Source organism: Neoarius graeffei, chromosome 1 (assembly GCF_027579695.1).
Source record: "Neoarius graeffei isolate fNeoGra1 chromosome 1, fNeoGra1.pri, whole genome shotgun sequence".
NCBI lineage: Eukaryota > Metazoa > Chordata > Actinopteri > Siluriformes > Ariidae > Neoarius > Neoarius graeffei.
Genome location: NC_083569.1, coordinates 129,600,628 through 129,624,803, shown reverse-complemented (window position 1 = coordinate 129,624,803; position 24,176 = coordinate 129,600,628). Strand labels below are relative to the sequence as shown.

The window sequence follows — 24,176 nt, the reverse complement described above, 5'->3', positions numbered from 1 at the left end:
CTCCAAAACCGTAGGTTTTGGCTGAGCCATTGACTAGGTGGGAGCCTAGATCTTCCATGATGTTGTAGGCAGAGACTGCTGTAGGAGTGTGGGTGCCCTCCAAAACTGTCAGGGCTCTGACCAGTTTCCCACACCCTTCAGAGATGAATGTCAGCTTCATTTGAAGGGTTTCTTGCTTTCATCTGTTTCCACCAGATCAAGGATGTTTTTCACAGCCTGGGCAGAAGACTTTTCAGCTGAGGAAAAACTCCTTGTACAGGTGGACATGTTCAGCATGGAACCGCACTGCTTCAAACCAGCTATTCCACCTTGTATTTCCTGGTTCAGGTGGAACCTTCACATGCACAGCATCCTTTGCAGACAAAAAGTGCAACCACCTTCTTTTCCTTGCAGGCTTTTTGAAGAAGGCAGATTTGATCCACATCACCAGACTTGTAACGTCACTGAAGTAGCTGTAGTGTTGCCAGGTTTCTCCTACCAAATTGATGACGTGACACAAGCAGGTTGCATGTACGCTGTTTGGCATTACTCCTTTCAGTACTTCTTTGTAGGCCTTTAGGCAGTATGATGCATTATCAGTGACTACTGCCAGTACATCATTCAAATTTATCTGACTGCTGTGAAGTGACTGTAGTAGTGCCTGTGATAATGTTGAAAAGTTGCAGCTGTCCATGAAGATGACATCCGTCAGATAGTATTTGCCTTCAGTACCTATTGAATTAAACAGAAACAAAGGAAAAAATAATTAGGCCTATGTGCATTTTAGGAAATAGCCTAATTTACATGTTAGACTAAATAAGCACCTTTGTAATAAAACTGCAAATAGCTTAACATTAACCTCAATTGAGGTTGTTGTTGTTATTAATATTATTTTTATATTATTATTTTGGTACCTGTAACATAATTAAAAAACTGACAGGGATATGCTTTATCAGGCTACCTAAAAAAGGGGGAGGGGGTAGGTTTGGTAGGGGGCTACTCACCTATGACAATGTTGAGGACACTGCGGTCTCGGTTATCTGACGTTTTGTCAACAACAACAAAGAGCTTCTTATCACGGATCTCTTGTAGCACTGTCTGCATGTGCTCGTTGAACACCCGCTGTAGATGGATCTGTCTAAGACTGCTTGGATTCTCAGGCAGCGCACCTCCCTGTTTGCAGTGCTTGACTAGAAAGAGGCGTATCTTCCTCATTTTTTCTAAAGGTATATCGGCCTCTTCACACAGCCACGAAATCTTCCACGAATTCCCGTCTGTCATCCTGTGACTTGGTTGCTACGTCCAGTGACACTTGGAGGGCTCTCCCGCTTGATTTTGCTTTGTTCTTCAGATGAACCTTGGATTTCAAATGATCGTTACAAGTGTCCTTTCGGCTCCAGTCAATTGTATGCTGACAGAATTTGCAGAAAAGTTGTTGGCCAGATGCATAATAATCGTTTGGATATTGCTCTGCTCGAAGCTTGGCAGTTAATTGCGTATTTTGTAACTTTTTAGAAACTGCTGGTTTTGCAGCAGGGGCTGTACGTTTAGACATATTTCCCTCGCAGTCGCATCAGTGAGGAAACAAACTCTCGTGGTTAACAAGATATGGTCCCTAGGCAACCCCGGACTCACTGAAAGTGAAAGATGTGACAAAATCGGGCAGAAACAGTGTTTGTGTCTTAAAGTTAGAAAGAGGGCGATTAGGCCAAAAAAAAAATGTGTGTTTCCGGTTACAGAGATTTCAAAACTAGGGTCGGTAGGCAGGCATTTTTTTTTTTTTTGAATTTTTTTTTCAAGATGGCTGCCATAACCTATATTTAGACAGGAATAATTTCACAAAATATAATGAATTTCTTTGCAGGTCACCTGAGTTACCACCTTCTGATGAATCTGATGCAGCATGAGACACCTTTTAACATGAATTTTCCTGTAAATATAACAGCTCAATACACCATGAGAGAGAGAGAGCAGCCCCGCCCCTCTCTGCTCCCTGAGTGCAGCTTGTCGCCTTCGTAACGGTGCAGGGAAAACACACAATATAACAAGCAAAGAGCGCTTTTTCTCAGAGTTCCCTCTCCTCGAACAATGCTGATTTACACGGAAACGAAAGGAGCTATTCACAAAATTCTTTCACATTGAGTGCTACAAGGCTCCCATGAACACATTAATGTAATTTTTTTGTCCCTAGTGTAAAAAATGTGGACACTAGAGCGAGTTAAAAACAAGTGACTTTTCTGATTTTGCAGTAAAAGCGCTGCCACGTTTATAATGTGAGTCTATGGGGCATCGCGGCTGTCCTCTCCTTACTTTCAGGCTTCTCATTCAAAAACTGTAAATCCTATCACTCAGGGAGACACTTGTCTTGATTCACACAATGTGTGACTACAACTTTTGAGAAAATTGTGTGTGTAGAGTGAAAATTGTGGCTGAGAAAACAGTTTAAATGAGAAAGTTAGAGCTTTTTTTTTTCAAGCTGCCTACTCTAAACTCCTGAGCTCCACTGGTGTGTAACGCAATAGACACCCATTATAAAGTCTGAATTTCTCCAGATGTGCTCATGGTGTTTGATCTGTGACTGATCCAAAAGTATAGAACGTAGCAAAAAAGTTGAATGCCAGATCCACACAGGAGAATTTTGTCTCCGTTTTAAAGTTTGAATCATGTCTCTAGGTGAAAGACAAAATAAGCGTCATCTCTGCTTCTGTTCCCTCCGCCAGCCCCGACACACTACTGCCTCCGCCGAGTGCGCGCGCACACACCGCATGTCGGGGCCGCGGATGAGTTCCTCTCCCCTGATCAACGAAGTCGGTGGGGAATTTGTGGTTATTATCGGTACAAACAGCGCGAATCACAACTTAAATGAGTGCGGTTCAGTTTGACATTATTGTCAGTCCATTAGATAAACATTTAATTTTATTAAAATCGAAAATTAATATTTAGAGCCTGTGGGCTACAAAAATAATAGTCATTAAAGTAGCCAGCTGGACTTAATTGTGTAGTCGGCTGTATGGCCGGCAGCCGGCGCTTGTGGAAAGCCCTGATTTTCCCAGTGAGTGACAAAAACTTCCAGTTCACGCGGTTGGGTTATATGTAAAAGTCGCGACTGGGAAAAAAATGGAAAAAAAGTTTAGGGTCGGGCGGTACGGATTAGGGTTGGTCGGGTAACCGGAAACACACACTTTTTTTTTTTTGGCCTTAAATTTATTTCAGGCAAAGAAAAATGAACGAATTCCGCGCTATTCCGTGTTTATCAGAAAAATCCGCTTTTATGTCTAGATTCCATGATTCCGTTCGTGTTTTCCGCATCGCGGAAATCATAGGGCCCTAGGGAAATATAAAGATGGGAAAAAAAATATGGGGACTGATCCCTGTGATACACCAAACTTCACTTCAGATAATTCAGTGATTGAATTATTGTAACTTGCACGTTGGGTTCTGTTTGATAAATAAGAGTGAAACCATGAAGATACCATCCCCTGGATGCCAGTATGCTTTTCCAGGTGACGTAGAATGGTCTAGAATTTTAGAACTTTCTTTGGTGTCAAAAGCTGCACTCAAGTTTGATGGCCATTAGCAAAACCGACCTTCTGTGTCTCTTGGTGGAGCATTTGGAAAAGCTCAGCCTGCTGCTGAAGGTCATTTTAGCCCATTCCTCCGTACAGAACAGCTTCAACTCTGGGATGTTGGTGGCTGTGCGGGAGCGAGGCTGCGTGAGAGCGGGCTGAGAGGCTGTGCGGGAGCGGGCTGAGAGCTACCTGTGAGCTGCGGAACAACAACAAACGCAATGCCCCCGAAGAGAGCTCCTACGGTCGAGGAGATTGAGGACATCAAAAAATCCCTTGACTTTCTGGGTGAGGAAATCTTTGCTGTCAGAATGCAGCAGAAGACCATCCTGGACCTGGTGGAAGAGGTCAAAGTTCTGCGGCTTCAGAACACGGAGAAGGCAAAGAGGATCGCCTTTCTCGAGAACCGAGTGGAGGATCTGGAGCAATACACCTGGATAAATAACATCATTCTGACCGGACTGCAGATTAAATCCCGGTCATATGCTGGAGCAGTGGCGAGAGGAGACGGAGAGGAGCAGAACGAGGAGGATGCTAACTCTGTGGAGCAACAGGTGTTAGCATTCCTGCACTCCAAAGGGATAGAGGTAAAAAGCACAAACATCGAAGCATGTCACCCTCTCCCATGGAGAAGCAACACAGACAAACCGGCTATAATAAGATTTACCAACAGAAAGTATAAAATGCAACTGTTAAAGCAAGGGAGGAAACTGAAAGGCTCAAATGTTTTTTTTTTTTTTTAAATGAGCACTTGACCAAAAAAAAATGCATACATTGCAAGAAAGGCGAGACTCCTAAGGAAACAGAGGAAAATCCAAAACACCCGGACACAAAACTGCAAAATATTCATAAAGCTGAAGGGATCTCCAGAAGAGGCCAAGATCCTGGTCATCCGAGATATTGGGGAACTGGACAAATTCTGAAGGAGCCAATCAAAGCAAGGAAATGATCAAACCTAGGGTAAAAAACAAAAAAAAACCTTACAATCATGACAAGGACGGGACACTGGACACTTTCCTTTATACTGAGCATAAAACACAAGATATGGAAAATAATATTGATCCGGAAAATAATCTTTTCAGCAACATTAATATCAGCTGCCGGTATTATACTGAAAATCAATACAATGCAACAACCAGAGACGGAAATATCAATTATTCATTTCAATACCAGAAGTCTGTATGCCAATTTCCATAAAATGAAGGAATATCTCAGTCAGTTCAATACTCCATTCAATATAATAGCCATATCAGAAACTTGGATCAATGATGAGATGGGAGTAGATTTTGAGCTAAACGGGTATGAATTTAATTATATCAACAGAAAGAACAAAAGCAGAGGGGGAGTGGCAATATATGTTGATAATAGTTTGGAATATAAAATTAATTAAAAAAAAATGACGGTAGCTGTTGAGTGGATGGAGTGTATTACAGTAGAAATATGTTGTGAAAAAATGAAAAATATAACGGTGAGCTGTATATACAGATCTCCTGGATCAAGCATAGAAGTTTTTATAGATTGGATGGAAAGTATGTTTATAAAATCAACACAGAAGGTCATGTACATCTGTGGTGATTTTAACATTGACCTCTTAAATCATAAGAAACACAAAATGACAGAAGAGTTCATTAACTCAATGTTCAGTATGGGACTGTATCCAACTATTACCAGACCAAGCAGGATCACTTCTCACAGCACCACTTTAATAGATAATATATTTACTAATATCCTGGAAAATAATATAGAAAGTGGACTACTATTAACAGATATCAGTGACCACCTACCTATTTTTAATGTATATTACTGTAATTATAGCAAGAAAAAGGATATTAAAAATTATAAATATATAAGAGTGAAAACTGAAGAAACCATGATTGCACTAAAAATGACTTAATGATACAGGACTGGAATGTAGTTTATAAAGAAAAAGATGTTGATAAAGCATATGAGGAATTTTTAATAATATTCAATGAACTATATAATAAAAATTGTCCTATAAAGAAATACAGTAATATACATAAATATACAAATAGTCCGTGGGTCACCAAGGGGCTACAAAATGCCTGCAAAAAGAAAAATATATTATACAGACAATTCTTAAAGCACTGAACTATAGAGGCAGAGGAAAAATATAAAAAATATAAAAATAAATTAACTAATATTATGAGGATATGTAAGAAAGACTATTATAATAAATTAGTGGAGAAAAATAAAAACAATATTAAAGGTATATGGACTGTACTAAATGGTATTGTGAGAAATGGATCCAAAACTGCAAATTACCCGGAGTATTACACTGAAAATGATAAGACCATAAATAATATGGAGGATGTGGTGAATGGTTTTAACCAATTCTTTGTAAATGTGGGACCAGATTTAGCGGCAAAAATAAAGGAACCCGAGACAACACAATGTGGGGACATAGAAGATATGGGGGACAGAAATCCAAGTACAATTTTTCTAACTGCAACTGATGATGAAGAAATTATCCAAATTGTAAGAAAATGTAAAAACAAAACCTCTGCAGACTGGAATGATATAGACATGTTAACAGTAAAGACAGTTATTGAGGGAATTGTGAAACCACTCACCCACATCTGCAATTTATCTTTTCAATCAGGTACATTTCCAGACAAAATGAAAATTGCAAAAGTGATACCATTGTTTAAAACTGGAGATAGACACCATTTCACAGACTACAGGCCTGTTTCTTTACTCCCCCAATTCTCCAAAATACTTGAAAAACTTTTTTCAGATAGACTGGACAAATTCATTGAAAAACACAACTTCCTTACAGACGGTCAATATGGATTCAGAACGGACAGATCAACATCGATGGCACTAATGGAACTAATAGAGGAAATCACAAACTGTATAGACAATAAAAAAAATAGCAATTGGAGTATTTGTGGACCTAAAAAAAACATTCGATACCATTGATCATAGTATATTATTAAGTAAACTAGAAAAGTGTGGTGTTAGGGGAGTTGGGTGGAGCTGGCTGTCGAGCTATCTAAGAAACAGGCAACAGTTTGTGCAGATAGGTGACCATAAATCTGATTTCATGAACATTACATGCGGGGTACCACAGGGGTCAATATTAGGTCCGAAATTATTCATATTATATATCAATGAAATATGTAGAGTTTCACAAGTATTGAAATTTGTTTTGTTTGCAGACGACACCAATATTTTTTGTCCCGGTGAGAATTTGCAGCAGACTTTGGAGACTATCACAACTGAAATAAACTAAAACTATGGTTTGACAAAAATAAATTATCATTAAATCTAAGCAAAACAAAGATCATGTTGTTTGGGAGACACAAAATAGATTGTAATGTAGAATTGGTTATTTCTTGGTGTGATCCAAAATCACACCAAGAAATTTAATTTCCTGTACCATTTCTATCTTAGTATTGTCTATAAAGTCTGCTGGAAACCTCATGTAGGATACATACGAGCAAAACTGGCAAAGTGCTTGGCAATTCTGTGGAAAACAAAACATATTCTTGATTGCAAATCTTTGCGTACTCTATATTACTCGTTATTTTTGCCATATCTGACTTACTGTGTCGAAGTCTGGGGAAACACCTACAAAACCACTCTGCAGCCAATATGTACAATACAGAAAAGAGCAATAAGGACAATAAACAAAACAGGATACAGAGATCACACAAACTCACTATGCATAAAATCACATGTTGAAATTTATGGATCGGGTCAAATTCAGAACAGCACAAATATTGTACAAAGCGAGAAATAATCTATTACCAAAAAATATACAAGGAATGTTTAGTGAGAGAGAGGGGGGATATAATCTAAGGGGAGACCTAAATTTAAAAAAACCAAAAGTTCGAACAAATATGAAAAGCATGTGTGTATCGAGCTGTGGGGTGACTTTATGGAACAGACTGGAGACAGAAATAAAACAAAGTGCAAATATAAATCCGTTTAAAAAAAAGGCACAAGAAAAATATTTTTAAACAAGTATATAGAAGAGGAAGTATGTTAACGGAGGATGATGAGGGATAAATCTATAAATAGAATAGAGTTGATTGTTATATTAGAACTAACTTAGTATATGGTATATATTTATTTATGGGGATAGTTTATATATTTACAGGGATATGTAGTATATATTTATTTTTGTAATTATATTGTAACAGTTCTAAGGAAGGGGTGAAGCACAGAGGACGGCAGGACAGAGATCAGGTTTGTAAATACAGCTTTCATTGCCACACTTTTCAGTGAACAATTTCCAACTCAGACACACACCAACACACAACCGGCGTCTGGTTCGGGGATGAGCTTCTCTGCTCTCCCTCTTTAAATAGGGCGCGGTCACTGGGAAGACACACATAAACACAGGTTAATTGACAACAGGTGTAGTGATTCTCCCACTTACCTTCCCTGACTCCGCCCTCCTGTCACAGACCGGCGCTTGGCCACGCCCCCACTGCCACATACCCCCACCGCCCGACTCAGGCCGGGCGGCCGTCCGGCCTGCAGCCGACTCCCCCCCCCCCCCCCCCCCCGATGGGAGAGGAAGTCCGCCACGACCATCTGCGCCCCCGGCCTGTGGACCACCTTGAAATTAAAGGGGTTGGAGTGCCAGATACCAACGGGTGATCTGCGCGTTGGCATCCTTCATGTGGTGGAGCCACTGGAGGGACGCGTGGTCCGAACAGAGGGTGAAAGGGCGCCCCAGCAGGTAGTAACGGAGGGCGAGGACCGCCCACTTGATTGTCAGACACTCTTTCTCTATGGTGCTGTAGCGCCCCTCACGCACTGACAGCTTCCGGCTGATGTATAGGACTGGGCGGTCCTCCCCCTCCATCTCCTGGGACAAAACCGCCCCCAGCCCTCTGTCCAATGCATTGGTCTGTAATATAAAGGGGAGAGAAAAGTCAGGGGAGTGTAAAAGTGGCCCCCCCCACAGTGCGGCCTTTACCTCAGAAAAAGCCCGCTGGCATTGCTCCGTCCACTGGACTGGATCCGGTGCCCCCTTTTTAGTGAGATCAGTCAGCGGGCTGGTGACGTCCGAATAATTAGGTATAAACCTCCGATAATAGCCAGTCAGCCCCAGGAACTGTCTCACCCCCTTTTTGGTCTTGGGCCTCGGGCAGGCCGCAATTGCTGCAGTCTTGTTAATTTGGGGCCGCACCTGCCCGTTGCCCAAGTGGAAGCCCAGATACCGTACTTCCACCCACCCAATCGCACACTTCTTCGGATTGGCTGTGAGACCCGCTCGCCTCAGTGACCTAAGGACGGCCCTCAGATGTTCGAGATGCCTCAACCAGTCATTACTATAGATGATGATGTCATCAAGGTCGGCGGCCGCATAGGTGGCGTGGGGGCGGAGGACCCTGTCCATCAGCCGCTGAAACGTAGCGGGCACCCCAAACAGCCCGAACGGAAGTGTGACGAATTGGTGTAAACCGAACGGTGTGGAAAAGGACATTTTTTCGTGGGATAGTGGAGTCAAGGGGATCTGCCAGTATCCCTTCGTTAAATCCAGTGTCGAATAAAAGTGAGCAGTGCCTAGTCGATCGAGCAACTCATCAATACGAGGCATTGGGTACGCGTCAAATTTAGACACCGCGTTGACTTTTCTATAGTCCACACAGAACCGGACCGACCCGTCGGCCTTGGGTACCAAGACCACTGGGCTGCTCCAGTCACTGTGGGACTCCTCGACGATGCCCATTTCAAGCATGGCCTCGAGTTCTTCCCGAACCACCTTTTTCTTGTGTTCGGGTAGCCTGTAAGGGTGGCTGCACACTACCACCCCCGGGGGCATCTCAATGTGGTGCGCTATGAGGTTGGGCAGGGGCGAGAACACGTCTGAAAACTCAGTCTGCAACTGGGTGACCTCCGCGAGTTGGGTCGGGGAGAGGTGGTCACCACAGGGGACCAGAGAGGTATGCGATGTCAATGCGCCTTTTTGAACCTCCGGCCTCAGCTCCGCCTTCTCCGGAACCACCGACACCAACGCTACGGGGACCTCCTCGTTCCAGAGTTTGAGTAGATTGAGGTGGTAAATCTGTAGCGCCCCACCCCTGTCCGTCCGCCTCACCTCATAGTCGACGTCCCCGACTCGCCATGTGACCTCGAAGGGTCCTTGCCACTTGGTAACTAATTTAGAGCTCGATGTGGGCAACAGTATGAGTACTTTATCTCCCGGTGCGAACTCTCTAACGCACGTACCCTTGTCGTACAGGCGGGTTTGCTGTTCTTGGGCCTGCCGCAAATTCTCCTGGGTTAGGTGCGTGAGTGTGTGGAGTTTTGTGCGCAGGTCAATGACGTATTGAATTTCGTTTTTACTTGGTGAAAGTCCCTCCTCCCAATTTTCTCGCAGCACATCTAAAATGCCGCGCGGCTTACGCCCATATAATAATTCAAACGGGGAGAACCCCGTGGAGGCTTGGGGGACCTCTTGCACTGCAAATAACAAGGGTTTGAGCCACTTATCCCAGTTACGTGCGTCCTCACTTACAAATTTTTTAATTATGTTCTTGAGGGTGCGATTAAACCGTTCCACTAAACCGTCCATTTGTGGGTGATATACGCTGGTGCGGATCGTCTTGATACCTAATAACCCATACAGTTCGTTCAGTGTTCGTGACATAAACGAGGTGCCTTGATCAGTCAGAATCTTTTTCAGGATTCCAACTCGGGAGATGACGCGGAAGAGTGCCTCCGCAATACTGCGTGCTGAGATATTGCGAAGAGGCACGGCTTCCGGGTATCGCGTTGCACAGTCCACCAGAACTAATATAAAGCAGTACCCTCGTGTTGACCGATCTAATGGCCCGACGAGATCCATCCCAATTCTTTAGAATGGGGTCTCGATTAATGGTAGAGGGCGCAAAGGCGCTTTTGGAATGGCCGCTGGATTTACTAACTGGCATTCACGGCACGCCGTACACCACCTACGGACATCGCTGCGAATCCCCGGCCAATAGAATCAGGCCATTATTCGGGCTAGTGTCTTATCCTGCCCTAAGTGTCCAGTCATGGGATTAAAGTGAGCTGCCTGGAATACCAATTCCCGGCGGCTCTTCGGAATTAAAAGCTGCGTGACTCGCTCTTTTAGTTTGAGTGTCCTGCGTCACTCGATATAACCTATCCTTCATAATCGCGAAGTAGGGGAAGGACAGGGTGGCATTCGGCTGGAGCGTTTGACCATCGATTACTCTCATTTGGTCAAACGCATGCCGCAGAGTCTCATTTCGCGGCTGCTGTAATGGGAAATCCGCAAGGGATTCCCCAACAGAGAGAGGAGGGGCCGGTGGCTCCTCACTCTATCGCGGAGATGACGTAGACGGCTCTGTGACGGCTGCTCCCGCCAAAGCGACGCCGGGACCTCCCCCTGTTAAATGGCAGGACCCACTCTTTACTAAGTGTGTCATTAAATCCCGAAATCCCGGCCAATCCGTCCCCAAAATTAAAGAGTGGGTAAGGCGAGGATTAACCACCGCCTTCACTATAAATTTTTCCCCTCTGAAAAAAATGTGGACTGACACCAAAGAGTAGCTGTGAACGTCCCCGTGCACACACAACACCTTCACCCCCTGTGCTCCCCCCAATGCCTCGTTTTGCACCAGGCTTTGGTGAATTGAAGTCTGATTACAACAAGAATCCACCAACGCCTGATATGTATCCTCTTGAATACTCACCGGTATGCGATACGCTCCGGCCCGATCGAGGGCAGCTCCTGGCGCGTCAGGGATCCGAACCACCGCACCCACCTCCATGACCGTGCACTGTTGTTGGAGGTGGCCCGGCTCCCCACAGCGCCAGCAAACCGGCCCGGGCTTCCTCTCCGCACCGGTGTTCTGGGGCTCACTCACCTGAGGGGGGGGAGAGACAGACACAGAAGGGAGAAACAGGAGGGCACCGCGGGTGCGGCAGGCTGGCACAGGTGGCGCCGGCCCCCGCCTCCGCAGTGGGGGAATGGGGCGAGGACGAGACACAGAAGGAGAGAGAAAAGAGAAGAGGCTGTCTGCTGTCCTGCCGCCGGGACAGCCGCCATATGGTCCTCCGCCAGCTCGACTGCCTGATCCAGCGACGCCGGGCGGTGGCACTGGACCCACTCCACGGTTCCCGCTGGCAAGCATGCAATGAATTGCTCCAGCACCACCTGGTCGATGATCCCCTCGGCATCGCGGTTGTCGGCCGTCAACCACCGCCAGCAGGCATCCCGGAGTTGCTGGCCGAACGCGAACGGCCGGCCGACTTCCTCCAAGCGCAAAAAGCGGAAGCGCTGATGCTGCTGTTCCGGGGTGTGCCCCACACACTGGAGGATGGCCCGGCGAAGGTCCGCGTAGGCCAGCCGGCAGTTGGCAGGGAGATGTAGCGCGGCCAGCTGTGCCTCTCCCGTTAGCAGGGGGAGGAGGCGCGCCGCGCGCTGCTCCATCGGCCACCCCGAGGTCTCCGCAACTTGCTCGAAGAGCGTGATGAATGCCTCAGGATCATCCTGCGGGCCCATCTTTGTTAGGGTGAGGGGGGACGGGCCCGCGGTGGGAGCGTTGGTGGACCCCGCCGACGCGAGGAGGTGCTGGAATGCCTGTCGATCTTCTTGTTGGGCCAACACCAGGGCCTCGAACCGCTGTTCTTGCTCCTTTCAGAGGGTGAGTAGCGCCTGGTGCTGGCTTTGCTGGGCCGTGGCGAGGGCGTGGACCAGCTCGGCGAACGGGGAGGACTCCATGGGGCTGTTAGGCTGCTGTGCTCCAGACCCGGGTTTCGGCACCACTGTAACAGTTCTAACGAAGGGGTGGAGCACAGAGGATGGCAGGACAGAGATCAGGTTTGTAAATACGGCTTTTATTGCCACACTTTTCAGTGAACAATTTCCAACTCAGACACACACCAACACACAACCGGCATCTGGTTCGGGGATGAGCTCCTCTGCTCTCCCTCTTTAAATAGGACACGGTCACTGGGAAGACACACACAAACACAGGTTAATGGACAACAGGTGTAGTGATTCTGCCACTTACTTTCCCTGACTCCGCCCTCCTGTCACAGACCGGCGCTTGGCCATGCCCCCGTTGCCACATATATATTTATATAGGGTGGCACGGTGGTTAGCACTGTCGCCTCACAGCAAGAAGGTCCGGGTTCGAGCCCCGTGGCCGGCGAGGGCCTTTCTGTGTGGAGTTTGCATGTTCTCCCCGTGTCCGCGTGGGTTTCCTCCGGGTGCTCCGGTTTCCCCCACAGTCCAAAGACATGCAGGTTAGGTTAACTGGTGACTCTAAATTGACCGTAGGTGTGAATGTGAGTGTGAATGGTTGTCTGTGTCTATGTGTCAGCCCTGTGATGACCTGGCGACTTGTCCAGGGTGTACCCCGCCTTTCGCCCGTAGTCAGCTGGGATAGGCTCCAGCTTGCCTGCGACCCTGTAGAACAAGATAAAGCAGCTACAGATAATGAGATGAGATATTTATATAGATATTTGAAGTGTATATATGGTATGTAGTATATATTTATTTTTGCAATTATATATTTATATAGATATTTATGAAGTGTATATATGGTATGTAGTGTGTATATATAATTACAAAAATACTGTCTATATATACACCATATATACACTTCATAAATATCTATATAAATATATAATTACAAAAATAAATACTGTATATTTATATAGATATTCATGAAGTGTATATGTGATATATATTTATATAGGTGTATTAATATAGTTCGGATTTCGGGGTAGTTAAAAAGGGGTGGGAAATTTTAAAAAGTATTGTACTTCTTCCCACTCCTTTTTCGAACAATGTGCAGTGTTTTGTAATGTCTTAGCTCTTTGTTATTTTTTTAATTTCTCTTTTTCTTTTTTTGTATGTACAAATAGTTACATAAATTTTTTTTATACATGTTCGAAATAAATAAATTCATTCAAGGTCCTCTTGAGGTTAACAAGTCCATCGTGGAGGGGATGGGAAGTTTTGTTTAGAATGCTCACCAGCTTGTTAAGTATCCTTCTCTCTCTCAATTAAGTTGTCCATCAGTTCTCTGTATTCTGCCTCCTGTTCCCCATTGATACACCCCACAATGGCTGTGCCATCAGAGAACTTCTGAAGGTGGCATGGCTCTAAGTTGTACCTGAAGTCAGAGGTTTACCGGGTGAACAGCAAGGGAGAGAGGGAGGTCCCCCGGCGGGGGTCGGGTCTGTGCTGCTTAACACTGTTTCTGACAAACTGCTCCTTAGTCTCACATCCTGTGGTCCAATGGTCAGGTAGTCCGTTATCCAGGTCACAAGCAGAGTATCCAACCACATACACCTGAGCTTGTCTCCCAGAAATAAAGTTTGAAGGCAAGTCAAAAAACATGACTCTCACAGTGCCCCCAGCCTTGTCAGTAGAATAGAATAGAATAGAATGTCTTTATTGTCACTGCACAAATGCACAACAAAATTTAGTTCATCATAGGAGAGCAAAGCTGCTGTGTATGTGTACACCGCCACTCTTGGGCACTTCAGCCTATATTACTCGATTTTATTTCTGTAAATATCACCAAAGAAAGAGATTTAAACCAACAACAAAAAGTGCACTGGAGGACAAATAAAGGTCATTAGTGATTGGTCATTGGGGGAAAATGGTGGTCTGTGATTTGGCCTTTCCACATTGGTGGTAAGTCGAGTGAACCTGCTTTCTCTTGATGTGAGCTGGAGATCAGAAATCGGCAACAGTACTATTATGGACACTATAACGATGCTGAAAAAGTGATCAGGTTCATTGCCAGCCAATTTGAGGGACCTGGAGATCTCCATGGTTATTGCATGATGGTTAAGAAATGCTGCCTAAATGACACAGGGTGATCAAAGTCTTCAGAAATAAAATGTAATTACAGCAGAGTTGGTATAATACCAAGGGATGAGTGTGCCACTGGCCACTACCGTGTAATGGTAGTAATGTTACTGCTTTAAAAAAAAAATAGCTTTTATCATCACGAGATCAGAAGGAAAAAAATGTAATGATCTTGAGAAAAAATTGTTATTCACAATATTTAAAAAAACACAAAACTCTTGGCCTTTCTGGATTTTTGTAGTTTATAACCATTTTATTTCCATTTTTCTGATCCAGAAAGGAATGATGTCCTGTTGCAAGTCATCTCTTTCACCTTGTGTCCATTCACCTCTCAAACTCACATCCACATCAAGAGACGGCGAATCTGGAGAAATCAAATCTGAGAGTCTGCCCACAGTGATCTCCAGTAGTCAGTCTGGTTCTCTCCTCATGAAGACCTCACCCAAACTCATGTGCATAAAATTCCACCCCTGCCCAGGCTGTGGGAAGAGTTTTGCTAAACTGAAATACCTTCAGAAACACTGGAGAATTCACACCGAAGAGAAACCGTATCACTGCTCACAGTGTGGGAAGAGTTTTACTTACCAGAGTTCTCTCACAATACACCAGCACGTTCACACTGGAGAGAAACTGTATCAGTGCTCACAGTGTGGGAGGAGTTTTACTCAACAGAGTACTCTCCAAACACACCAGCGCATCCACACTGGAGAGAAACCGTATCGCTGTGCACAGTGTGGGAAGAGTTTCACTCAACAGAGTACTCTCCAAGCACACCAGCGCATCCACACTGGTGAGAAACCCTATCACTGCTCACAGTGTGGGAAGAGTTTTACACGAGAGAATCATCTCCAGACACACCGGCGGATTCACACAGGAGAGAAGCCGCATCGCTGCTCAGAGTGTGGGAAATCCTTCACTCAGAAGAGTACTCTAATGAGACATCAGCGTATTCATGCTGGAGTGAAACCGTATCAGTGCTCACAGTGTGGGAAGAGTTTTAATCAAGAGACCCACCTCCAGCAACACCAGTACACTCACACAGGAGTGAAGCCATATTATTGCTCAGGATGTGGGAAGAGTTTTACCAGACTGAATACTTTACAACACCACCAGCACAGTCACACAGGAGAAAAGCAGTGATTTTATACACACACACAGGACCAGTGTAGCTAATAGATTGTCTGTCTGATTAAACAGCTGGAATCAGGTGTGCCTCCTGATTGGTTAGTACTAAAACCTTGCAGCCACACTGGTGAGATTGGACACTGATGCGATTGGACACACGTTCCGTATTGTATAATTATCACAATAATAAAACATTCATTGTTAATGTATTTTCAGTGATCATGGCGAGTTGTTCATACTGCATAGCTCTTTGGGCTTGACATACCATTTAAGGCACAAAATTAAACTGCTTAAAGTGTATTTGATGTCTGGAGCAATTTAATACAGACTGTTAATGACTGACCTTTTATGAGTATCGTTGTGGCACAAAACATGTTCTTCGGCACACATTTAACCCCTTCAGACACAAGGGAAAATGCTATGGAACTTCATGTGTACAATTGTACACGTTATGTCCGGAGGGGATAATCAGCTGTGCTGTATGTTAAACACCCAACAAAAGCATTTGGAACTGCCTGCTGCCCCAGTTCATACCTAAGCCTTTTACACTAAAACATCATGAGTAGTTTGCTTCAAAGAACAGACATATCCTGAATCATGTTAAATCATAAACAATCCAATCCAGCTTCCTCTGGTCCATAGTCCAACATTGTAGGTAATATCATTCAGGAAAGTGCACGAAGGTGTGTCATGGATAAAGATACAGAAGATTGTATAGTCATTATTACCACATCACACAGTGAAAACCTTTTCACTTCATAATTGGCATAACTGATCATGCTGACTAATATAGCGCTTCAGTTAATTTGCGTTAATTGCATCTCGTTGTTTCTTTTCATTGCTTCCCTTCCTCAGTGCTTAGCTCCTCCCTCTGAGGAAGCAGAGAAAGGACGCAGATACAACAAACCATGTTATTGCTCACCAAAATGTCACTTTAAAGGGACTTTGGGAAGTTCTTTTGTTGTTCTGGTGTTTCCCAGCTGGACTAAAGGAGAACTGAAGGCAAATTTTTAATCAAAATTCTATTTCTCATTTTATTAAATATAGGAATGCATTTTTGATCGCTATTTTGTCACTGCTATAGCAAGTTATGAGTGTTTGAAATATGCTATATCAGTCTATATGTCAAAGCAATGGCTGTAAATGAGATTCGTTGAGACCTGTGCGAGACTTTGTAGGACGGAAGTAAAATGTACAGCGGAAATCAAAGTGACCAACATCTGCCAACGCTGTCAAAAGATGGGTGCGCCCTCTTTCGAATGCTGATGTAATCAAGCCAGAAGTTTTGTTTTTGTGCAATATTTCCTTTGGAAAACAGCATTCAAAATGGCGGCATTGACACCTGGCTGACACTTCACAGTTCAAAGTCTCGCACAAGTCTTGTGAAAATCACGTGGATAAGCGACACCTGCCGTGGACCAAATGCACTAAATTCAACATGGCTAAAAACTGAATAGGCCAGTAAGTATAATATTTAATTGCAATTAGTTGCCAATACGGGCACGGTGGTGTAGTGGTTAGCGCTGTCGCCTCACAGCAAGAAGGTCCTGGGTTCGAGCCCCGGGGCCGGCGAGGGCCTTTCTGTGTGGAGTTTGCATGTTCTCCCCGTGTCCGCGTGGGTTTCCTCCGGGTGCTCCGGTTTCCCCCACAGTCCAAAGACATGCAGGTTAGGTTAACTGGTGACTCTAAATTGAGCGTAGGTGTGAATGTGAGTGTGAATGGTTGTCTGTGTCTATGTGTCAGCCCTGTGATGACCTGGCGACTTGTCCAGGGTGAACCCCGCCTTTCGCCCGTAGTCAGCTGGGATAGGATCCAGCTCGCCTGCGACCCTGTAGAAGGATAAAGCGGCTTGAGATAATGAGATGAGATGAGTTGCCAATACGAGTCACGATATAAGGTTACTAAAACCCAAAACGTAATTGAATAACGCGTTTAATTAAGAAATAAAGTTTAAAAATGACTTCAGTTCTCCTTTAACTATATAACAGCTCTGCATTTACAGCACAATGATCACACACTGAATTAACATCATTAAAACAATTGCATCTGTAGAAAACATTCACATTCTTAAATGTTAATGTTTTAGCCTCTACTCCTCAACTCACTTCAAGGCATATTAACTGGGATTTATGCGAGGAGTTTATTTGAGGGCATCGATTATTTAAGTGTATAATTTGTGTTTTTATTTATTTGTAGTTTCACATGGGCAGCAACTGTGCATCCTCACAATTTAATTAATGATGCTCGATTTTGATTGATTTCTGGGTCACATTTTGAAGAAGGTTGGCTCAAGGAGGAATTGGTTAGATGTTTGCACCCATAATCCCGCAGATGATTTGTGATGTGTCCTGAAGGGGGAACTGTTCCAACACCCGTGTGGTGGTTTTCCTGCCTCAGGTAAATCATCTCCATGTGAGAGAGATCTCAAGTTAATAAAAGCTGTTTTTTGTGGTTTTGAGGTGAAAATGACATTCTGATTTAATAATCCTAAGAAAAGTTTGTCTGAAGTTTTTATAGAATGTTAACCAAGTTCGCTACACAAGCTCTGACAGTGTGATGGCAAAATCAGTGTTAGTTTAAAACCCAAATGTTTATGATTTTACATAATTTTAAGTGTTATCCCTCCGATACACATGACATTTTATTTTTGTACATTAATGTCACATTAATCTATTGTGTAATGTGACATTGCATTAATGACTGACTATAAAATCTTCTCTATCTTTTCCCAGGACAAGCCTCAATGCACTTTCCTGAACTTACCATTTCTCTTTTGCGTAAATAAAACCATCAATGTATTTCATGATTTTGCTGGTTGTAGGCCCTGTGTCACACATTATATGCATTTTAGGCAAGGCAAGTTTATTTATATAGCACATTTCATACACAGTGGCAGTTCAATGTGCTTTAGAGAAGTAAAAGCAAAACAGTAAACAATAGAAAATAAAATTACATAAAATAAATGGGAAAGAAAATTAATAAGAATTAAACAATAGTAGAAATAAAATAATAAAATTAGATAAAAGTTCAATTTAAGAAAAAAAACAGCAGAATAAAATAGAATAAAAGTTAAGTAAAATTTAAAACATGGAGAGACTGTAAAAGTAAAGAGTTTAAAACATGTAGAGATGGCAATATTAATAATTTAGCAGAAAGCATCTGAGAACAGCTTGGTCTTTAGTCTAGATTTAAAACTGCCAACAGCAGGAGCATTTTTGATGTCCTCTGGCAGTTGGTTCCATAGCTGCACTGCATAGTAGCTAAAAGCTGCTTCACCACACTTTGTTTTAACAACAGGTTTTAACAGTAAATTTTTTTGCTGTGGTCTGGTAGATCTGATTGGGTTAGGCCGCTGCAACATAGAGAGGTAATTGGGCCCTGTACCATTTAGAGATTTGTACACCAGCAGCAATGCTTTAAAGTCAATTCTGTAGCTTACTGGAAGCCAGTGAAGGGACCTTAGAATTGGAGTAATGTGCTCTGTTCTTTTTGTTCGTGTGAGAACCCTAGCTGCTGCATTTTGAACCAGCTGAAATCGTTTGACGGTTTTTTTTGGCAGGCCTGTGAAAAGGCCATTGCAGTAATCAACCCTACTAGAGATGAAGGCATGTATAAGTTTTTCCAGATCAGTGTTGTATAAGTTGCAAGTCTCTAATTTTGAGGGGTTATTATCATCATCCTTTTTTGACGTAAAGAAAGTTGGTGAATTCAAGTACCTGGGGTCAACTGTGCAGGAAAATGGGGGCTGCGATAGTGAGGTGAGAAAGAGAGTGCAGGCAGGGTGGAGCAGTTGGAGAAGGATTTCGGGAGTCATTTGTGATCAGAAAGTCCCAGCAAAAGTGAAAGGTAAGATGTATAAGACAGTAGTGAGACCAGCTGTGATGTATGGATTGGAGACCGTACCCTTAACGAAGAGACAGGAGGCAAAGTTGGAGGTGGCAGAGTTGAGGATGTTAAGGTTTGCAATGGGAGGTTGGACAGGATAAGGAACGAGCACATCAGAGGGACAGCGCATGTGGAGAGCTTGGGAATTAAGCTAAGAGAGATGAGACTGAGATGGTATGGGCACATCCTGAGAAGAGATGCAGAGCATGTTGGAAGGAGAATGTTGAGGATGGAGCTGCCAGGCAAACGAAAACGAGGAAGGCCAAAGATGTGGTGAGAGAGGACATGAAAGTGGCAGGTGTGGTAGAGAAGGATGCAGAAGACAGGGAGCAATGGAGACGAAAGATCCGCTGTGGCGACCCCTAATCGGGAGCAGCCAAAAGATGATTATCATCATCCTTTTTTGTGGTTACTTTAAAAATCTCAAATGGTGTTTGTTTTTCTTGTAGATTACTCATTTGGCCAAAGCTAATTCCAGAGGCAAATAGATTTCTCGGCGCCTCAGCTGTGAATCTCTGCTAGTTTGGGGTTTTATTTTAGAATATGCTGTATGTAAAAGGGAGGATGCCAGCAGAAATGACACGTTTGAGCTCATTATAGCTGAAACTGTTTGTCCACCACAGCTTTTTGAGGAATTAGACTGGCGTACCATCTAATCAGGTGCTTGTTGCATGAGTGTCCATTCTCCCTCAGTGATCAGTCTTTGGCTTGATATTTAAGCATGCATGAGACATACTGCATACTATATTGTAAGTATTTCCATACCTACCCGATAGCAGGAAAACCAAATTCAGTGCTGCATCCTACACCTTTACATCCTACACCTGCTGCAGGAGAGGTATTGGATTATCCAGGTCCTTTGCCTAAATCAAAAGCCAGTTATAAATTTCTGCTAATACTTATGTGCAACATAACCAGGTATGCAGAAGATGCTCCAATTCTCTGGCTTCAGGCCAAGCACCATAAGTGCTCAAGGAAGCTGTAGCCAGGGATAGTAAAGTCAGCTTGATACCATCACATCACATCTCACACCAGAGAAAGTGGAAGGAAAATGAAAACGAGTTCTCTTCTCTTCTCTGGTAACTGACAGGAGCACTTTGGCCAGTATGTTAAACTTATCAAAATGTGATCAAAGAATCTGGAGTGACCTGGCCATTCTGTGGTGTCTTAATTTGACCCAGTTGTATCAAAAATAAATTAAATATAAGTAAAAAACATCAGATTATATTATACCCTGAGGGATGGGGCATTTCATAAAATAGTTATGGAGATACTGATCTTACATTTACTTTTTTCTGAGCGGTGACAAACTTGAAAGAAGAAACTCATACAAGTAAATATACAATGAAATAATTTCATGTATTAGTGCAACATAAACTGGAACATACAGGAAAGAGCAGGGTTTAAGTAAAGAAATCAGTTTATTTAATAAATACAAACTTTAAATCTTTTGTAGAGACTTTAGCAGTGATTTACTAATAGTGGTGGGCAGTTCAATTCATTTTAGTGAACTGATTCAAACCGTTAAAGATACAGAACATGGATTTTCAGGTTTTCCACTTCTGGTATGTACTGATTGGAATATTTAAATTTTGATTTTTTTTTTTTTTAATGCCAAGCATTTCCAGTGTTGGTTTATTCATACTCAAGTTTTATTTATTGTGAAATAACAGTGCCTTTCGAAATGGAAAACAAAAAACATTGTTTTCATTAAATTTGATGGTTGTGCAAGATCTAACACTACCACCATTTAAAAAAAAAAGATTTCATATAATAAAATGGTAAAATTAATCAGTGTATTGGTCAATACAGATTAACGTCACACAATTATGTGCATGTCCTTAAAACATTCATTTATTGGTTTCCAACACAGTGCTTTCATTGAAAAATATTTCTAACATAAATTTAAGTCAGATAAGTCAACCAATATGTGGCATTTATTAGCTACACAAGTTTCTATTTTGTCACGCAAAAGTGAGCCTGTGTGACTTTCAGCCTCTTACTTTCTGTTTTCAAATGGTCAGGAAAGTATCTGCTGGTTCAGCCTTATGGGATTCAATGGTGTATCCGCTGAATCAACAGAACAACCCACAAGTTAAATCTTTGTGTTCAGATAGAATCATCTGCTCTGCTGCAGGAACCATCAAACATGAGCTGAGCTACAAGTTTGGGTAGGCTCGTCTGCTGCATGAACCATTGAACTTGTGCATTCGATATTTGGTTTTCCAATTCAGGCTGTCAGAGTTTGAACGTGAGCTGTTGAGTTGGCAACAGTGTTGCAGAAAGCTGAGACACAACAATGGTTTAGCTAAATTCATTACATTTGAGGATCCTTCAGAGCACATTGTGCAGGCGCTTGGGACCCAGGCATTATGGGAAACACCTGATGCTGATTTGAGCACAATCAGCACGCGCATATAAGGAAGCTGTTTTCACAGAGACTGTGCAAAGTATTGTGTCAGGTATGTGGCAGTAGACGGATGTATATGCAGGAAGAGTGTTTATTAGCAAGGCATGATATTTACAAAAAACACGAAACCGAAAGCAGTGTCATAAACATGGCTTAAAACAAACATGACCGCGATAATGATAATACTTCACAAAGCTTGTGTGTCCTTACATGCGCGTGCTGATTGCACTCAAATCAGTGTCAGGTGTTTCCCATAACAAGTGGGTCCTGTGAGCGTGGACGCTTGAGCACATGAAGGCAGGACAGTCCAGTGTTCACCTGCTGTGTGACCACATCTTTTAGCTCACCTGTATATTGCCATGCATCGCCACCAAAACGGTTCATTTTCATTGATGACCCATTGCAAAGCATCGCGAGCTATAGTGTGATTGTAGCTCCCAATCAAATTTCATATTGATTATTAAATACTGACCTGGCAACTTGTCCAGGGTGTACCCCGCCTTTCGCCCGTAGTCAGCTGGGATAGGCTCCAGCTTGCCTGCGACCCTGTAGAACAGGATAAAGCGGCTAGAGATAATGAGATGAGATGCGATGAGATTATTAAATACTACTATTGACCTTAAAGAACTGAATGGTCTCGCACCACAGTACCTGAGCGAACTTCTGGTCCTTTATGACCCACCACACCTACTTAGATCAAAAGGTGCAGGCTATCTGCTGGTACCTCATATAGTGAAGGCTACATCAGAAGGCAGAGCCTTTTCTTACAAAGCCCCACAGTTATGGAACAGCCTTCCAAGTCAAGTTTATTTGTATAGCACTTTTAACAATAAACATTGTCACAAAGCAGCTTTACAGAATTTGAACTACTTAAAACATGAGCTAATTTTATCCCTAATCTATCCCCAATGAGCAAGCCTGTGGCAACGGTGGCAAGGAAAAACTCCCTCAGACAACATGAGGAAGAAACCTCAAGAGGAACCAGACTCAAAAGGGAACCCATCCTCATTTGGGCAACAACAGACAGCATGACTATAACATTAACAGTTTTAACATGAAGACAGTTTCGTTGATGTTATAAACTCTTCATTGATGGAAACTTGAGTGCAAAACTGTTCATGACAACTGCAGTCCTAAAGTTAGCAAGTCAACTGTAGTCCTCAGCCATAAAAGCATGACTGTAAGAGTCCAGAGCATCCTCCAGGTGTGACTTTCAACTGTCCACACGGGGCCATCCTCCACAGGAGCGATGTGATGAGACTCCAACCAGACACAGGGCACCAGGATGGATCAGGCAGGTCCGAGTAGCAGAAGAGGTCAGCATCTCGATCCCAGGACCAACATGTAACTCAGAGGGACAGATTTTTTTTTTTGGGGGGGGGGGGGACCACAGGTTGTTAGGTATGCCCAATGTGACCTGAACAAGTAGGAACAGTATACATATTGCACTGAGTACAAGCAGGGACTCCGGCAACTAACTATGACAGCATAACTAAAAGGGGAGAGCCAGAAGGTAACACAGGCATGAGGGGCCCCGGGACATAAAGCAGCAGCTACTCACCATCAACAAACTTGAGTGGGCAAGCGAGTGGGGACTGACAACATCCATACATCCCAGTTTACCAAAACACTCTGTCTGAGGACCCTCCAGATCTACTCCTTTACCTCATAAACACCATTAACACAAGGCTTGACTAAACAGATGTGTTTTCAACCGAGACTTAAACGCCGAGACTGTGTCTGATTCCCGAACACTACTTGGAAGGCTGTTCCATAACTGGGGCTTTGTAAGAAAAGGCTCTGCCCCCTGATGTAGCCTTCACTATACAAGGTACCAGCAGATAGCCTGCACCTTTTGATCTAAGTAGGCATGGTGGGTCATAGAGGAGCAGAAGTTCACTCAGGTACTGTGGCGCGAGACCATTCAGTGCTTTAAAGGTCAATAGTAATATTTTATAATCAGTACGAAATTTGATTGGGAGCCAATGCAGTGTGGATAAGACAGGCGTGATGGGGTCATATTTTCTAGTTCTAGTAAGGACTCTTGCTGCTGCATTTTGAACTAACTGGAGCTTGTTTATACACTTATTGGAACATCCAGACAGTAAGGCCTTCCAAGTAGTGTTCGGGAATCAGACACAGTCTCAGCATTTAAAGGGATAGTTCGGGATTTTTGACATGAATCTGTATGGCATCCCCATCAATAGTGTCGTGCAAACACACTGACTTACCCCTGACAGCATCCTGTGAGTCCAGTTCTTGTCCAGTTTTGGTCCAGACGAAAGTAGTCCGGCAAGTTTGTTGGGGTCACGAAAGTAAAAAGTTTTTCGTCTCAAAACAGTGTGTGTTCAAAAGAGTGATATATTTGCATCACAAAACCGTTGCCAAATAAAAA

General features: G+C 43.4%; 2 protein-coding genes across 2 annotated transcripts in view; one reads left to right on the top strand and one right to left on the bottom strand.

Annotated features, from left to right (window-relative positions):
* Positions 1 to 15,775, top strand: part of LOC132883584 (gastrula zinc finger protein XlCGF26.1-like) — a 101,273-nt gene extending 85,498 nt beyond the window's left edge. Inside the window, exon 5 of the mRNA XM_060917376.1 lies at positions 14,840 to 15,775. Coding sequence (XP_060773359.1) covers positions 14,840 to 15,501 — 662 coding nt within the window. The 3' untranslated portion in view covers positions 15,502 to 15,775. The remainder of the gene's footprint in view (positions 1 to 14,839) is intronic.
* Positions 60 to 1,589, bottom strand: LOC132883577 (uncharacterized). Its single transcript, XM_060917364.1, has 2 exons — positions 984 to 1,589; positions 60 to 711 (listed from the first exon to the last, which is right to left on the bottom strand). Exons 1-2 carry the CDS (start codon positions 1,258 to 1,260, stop codon positions 233 to 235), a joined length of 756 nt encoding a protein of 251 aa, XP_060773347.1. The 5' UTR covers positions 1,261 to 1,589; the 3' UTR covers positions 60 to 232.
* Positions 15,776 to 24,176: the final 8,401 nt, after the last annotated feature.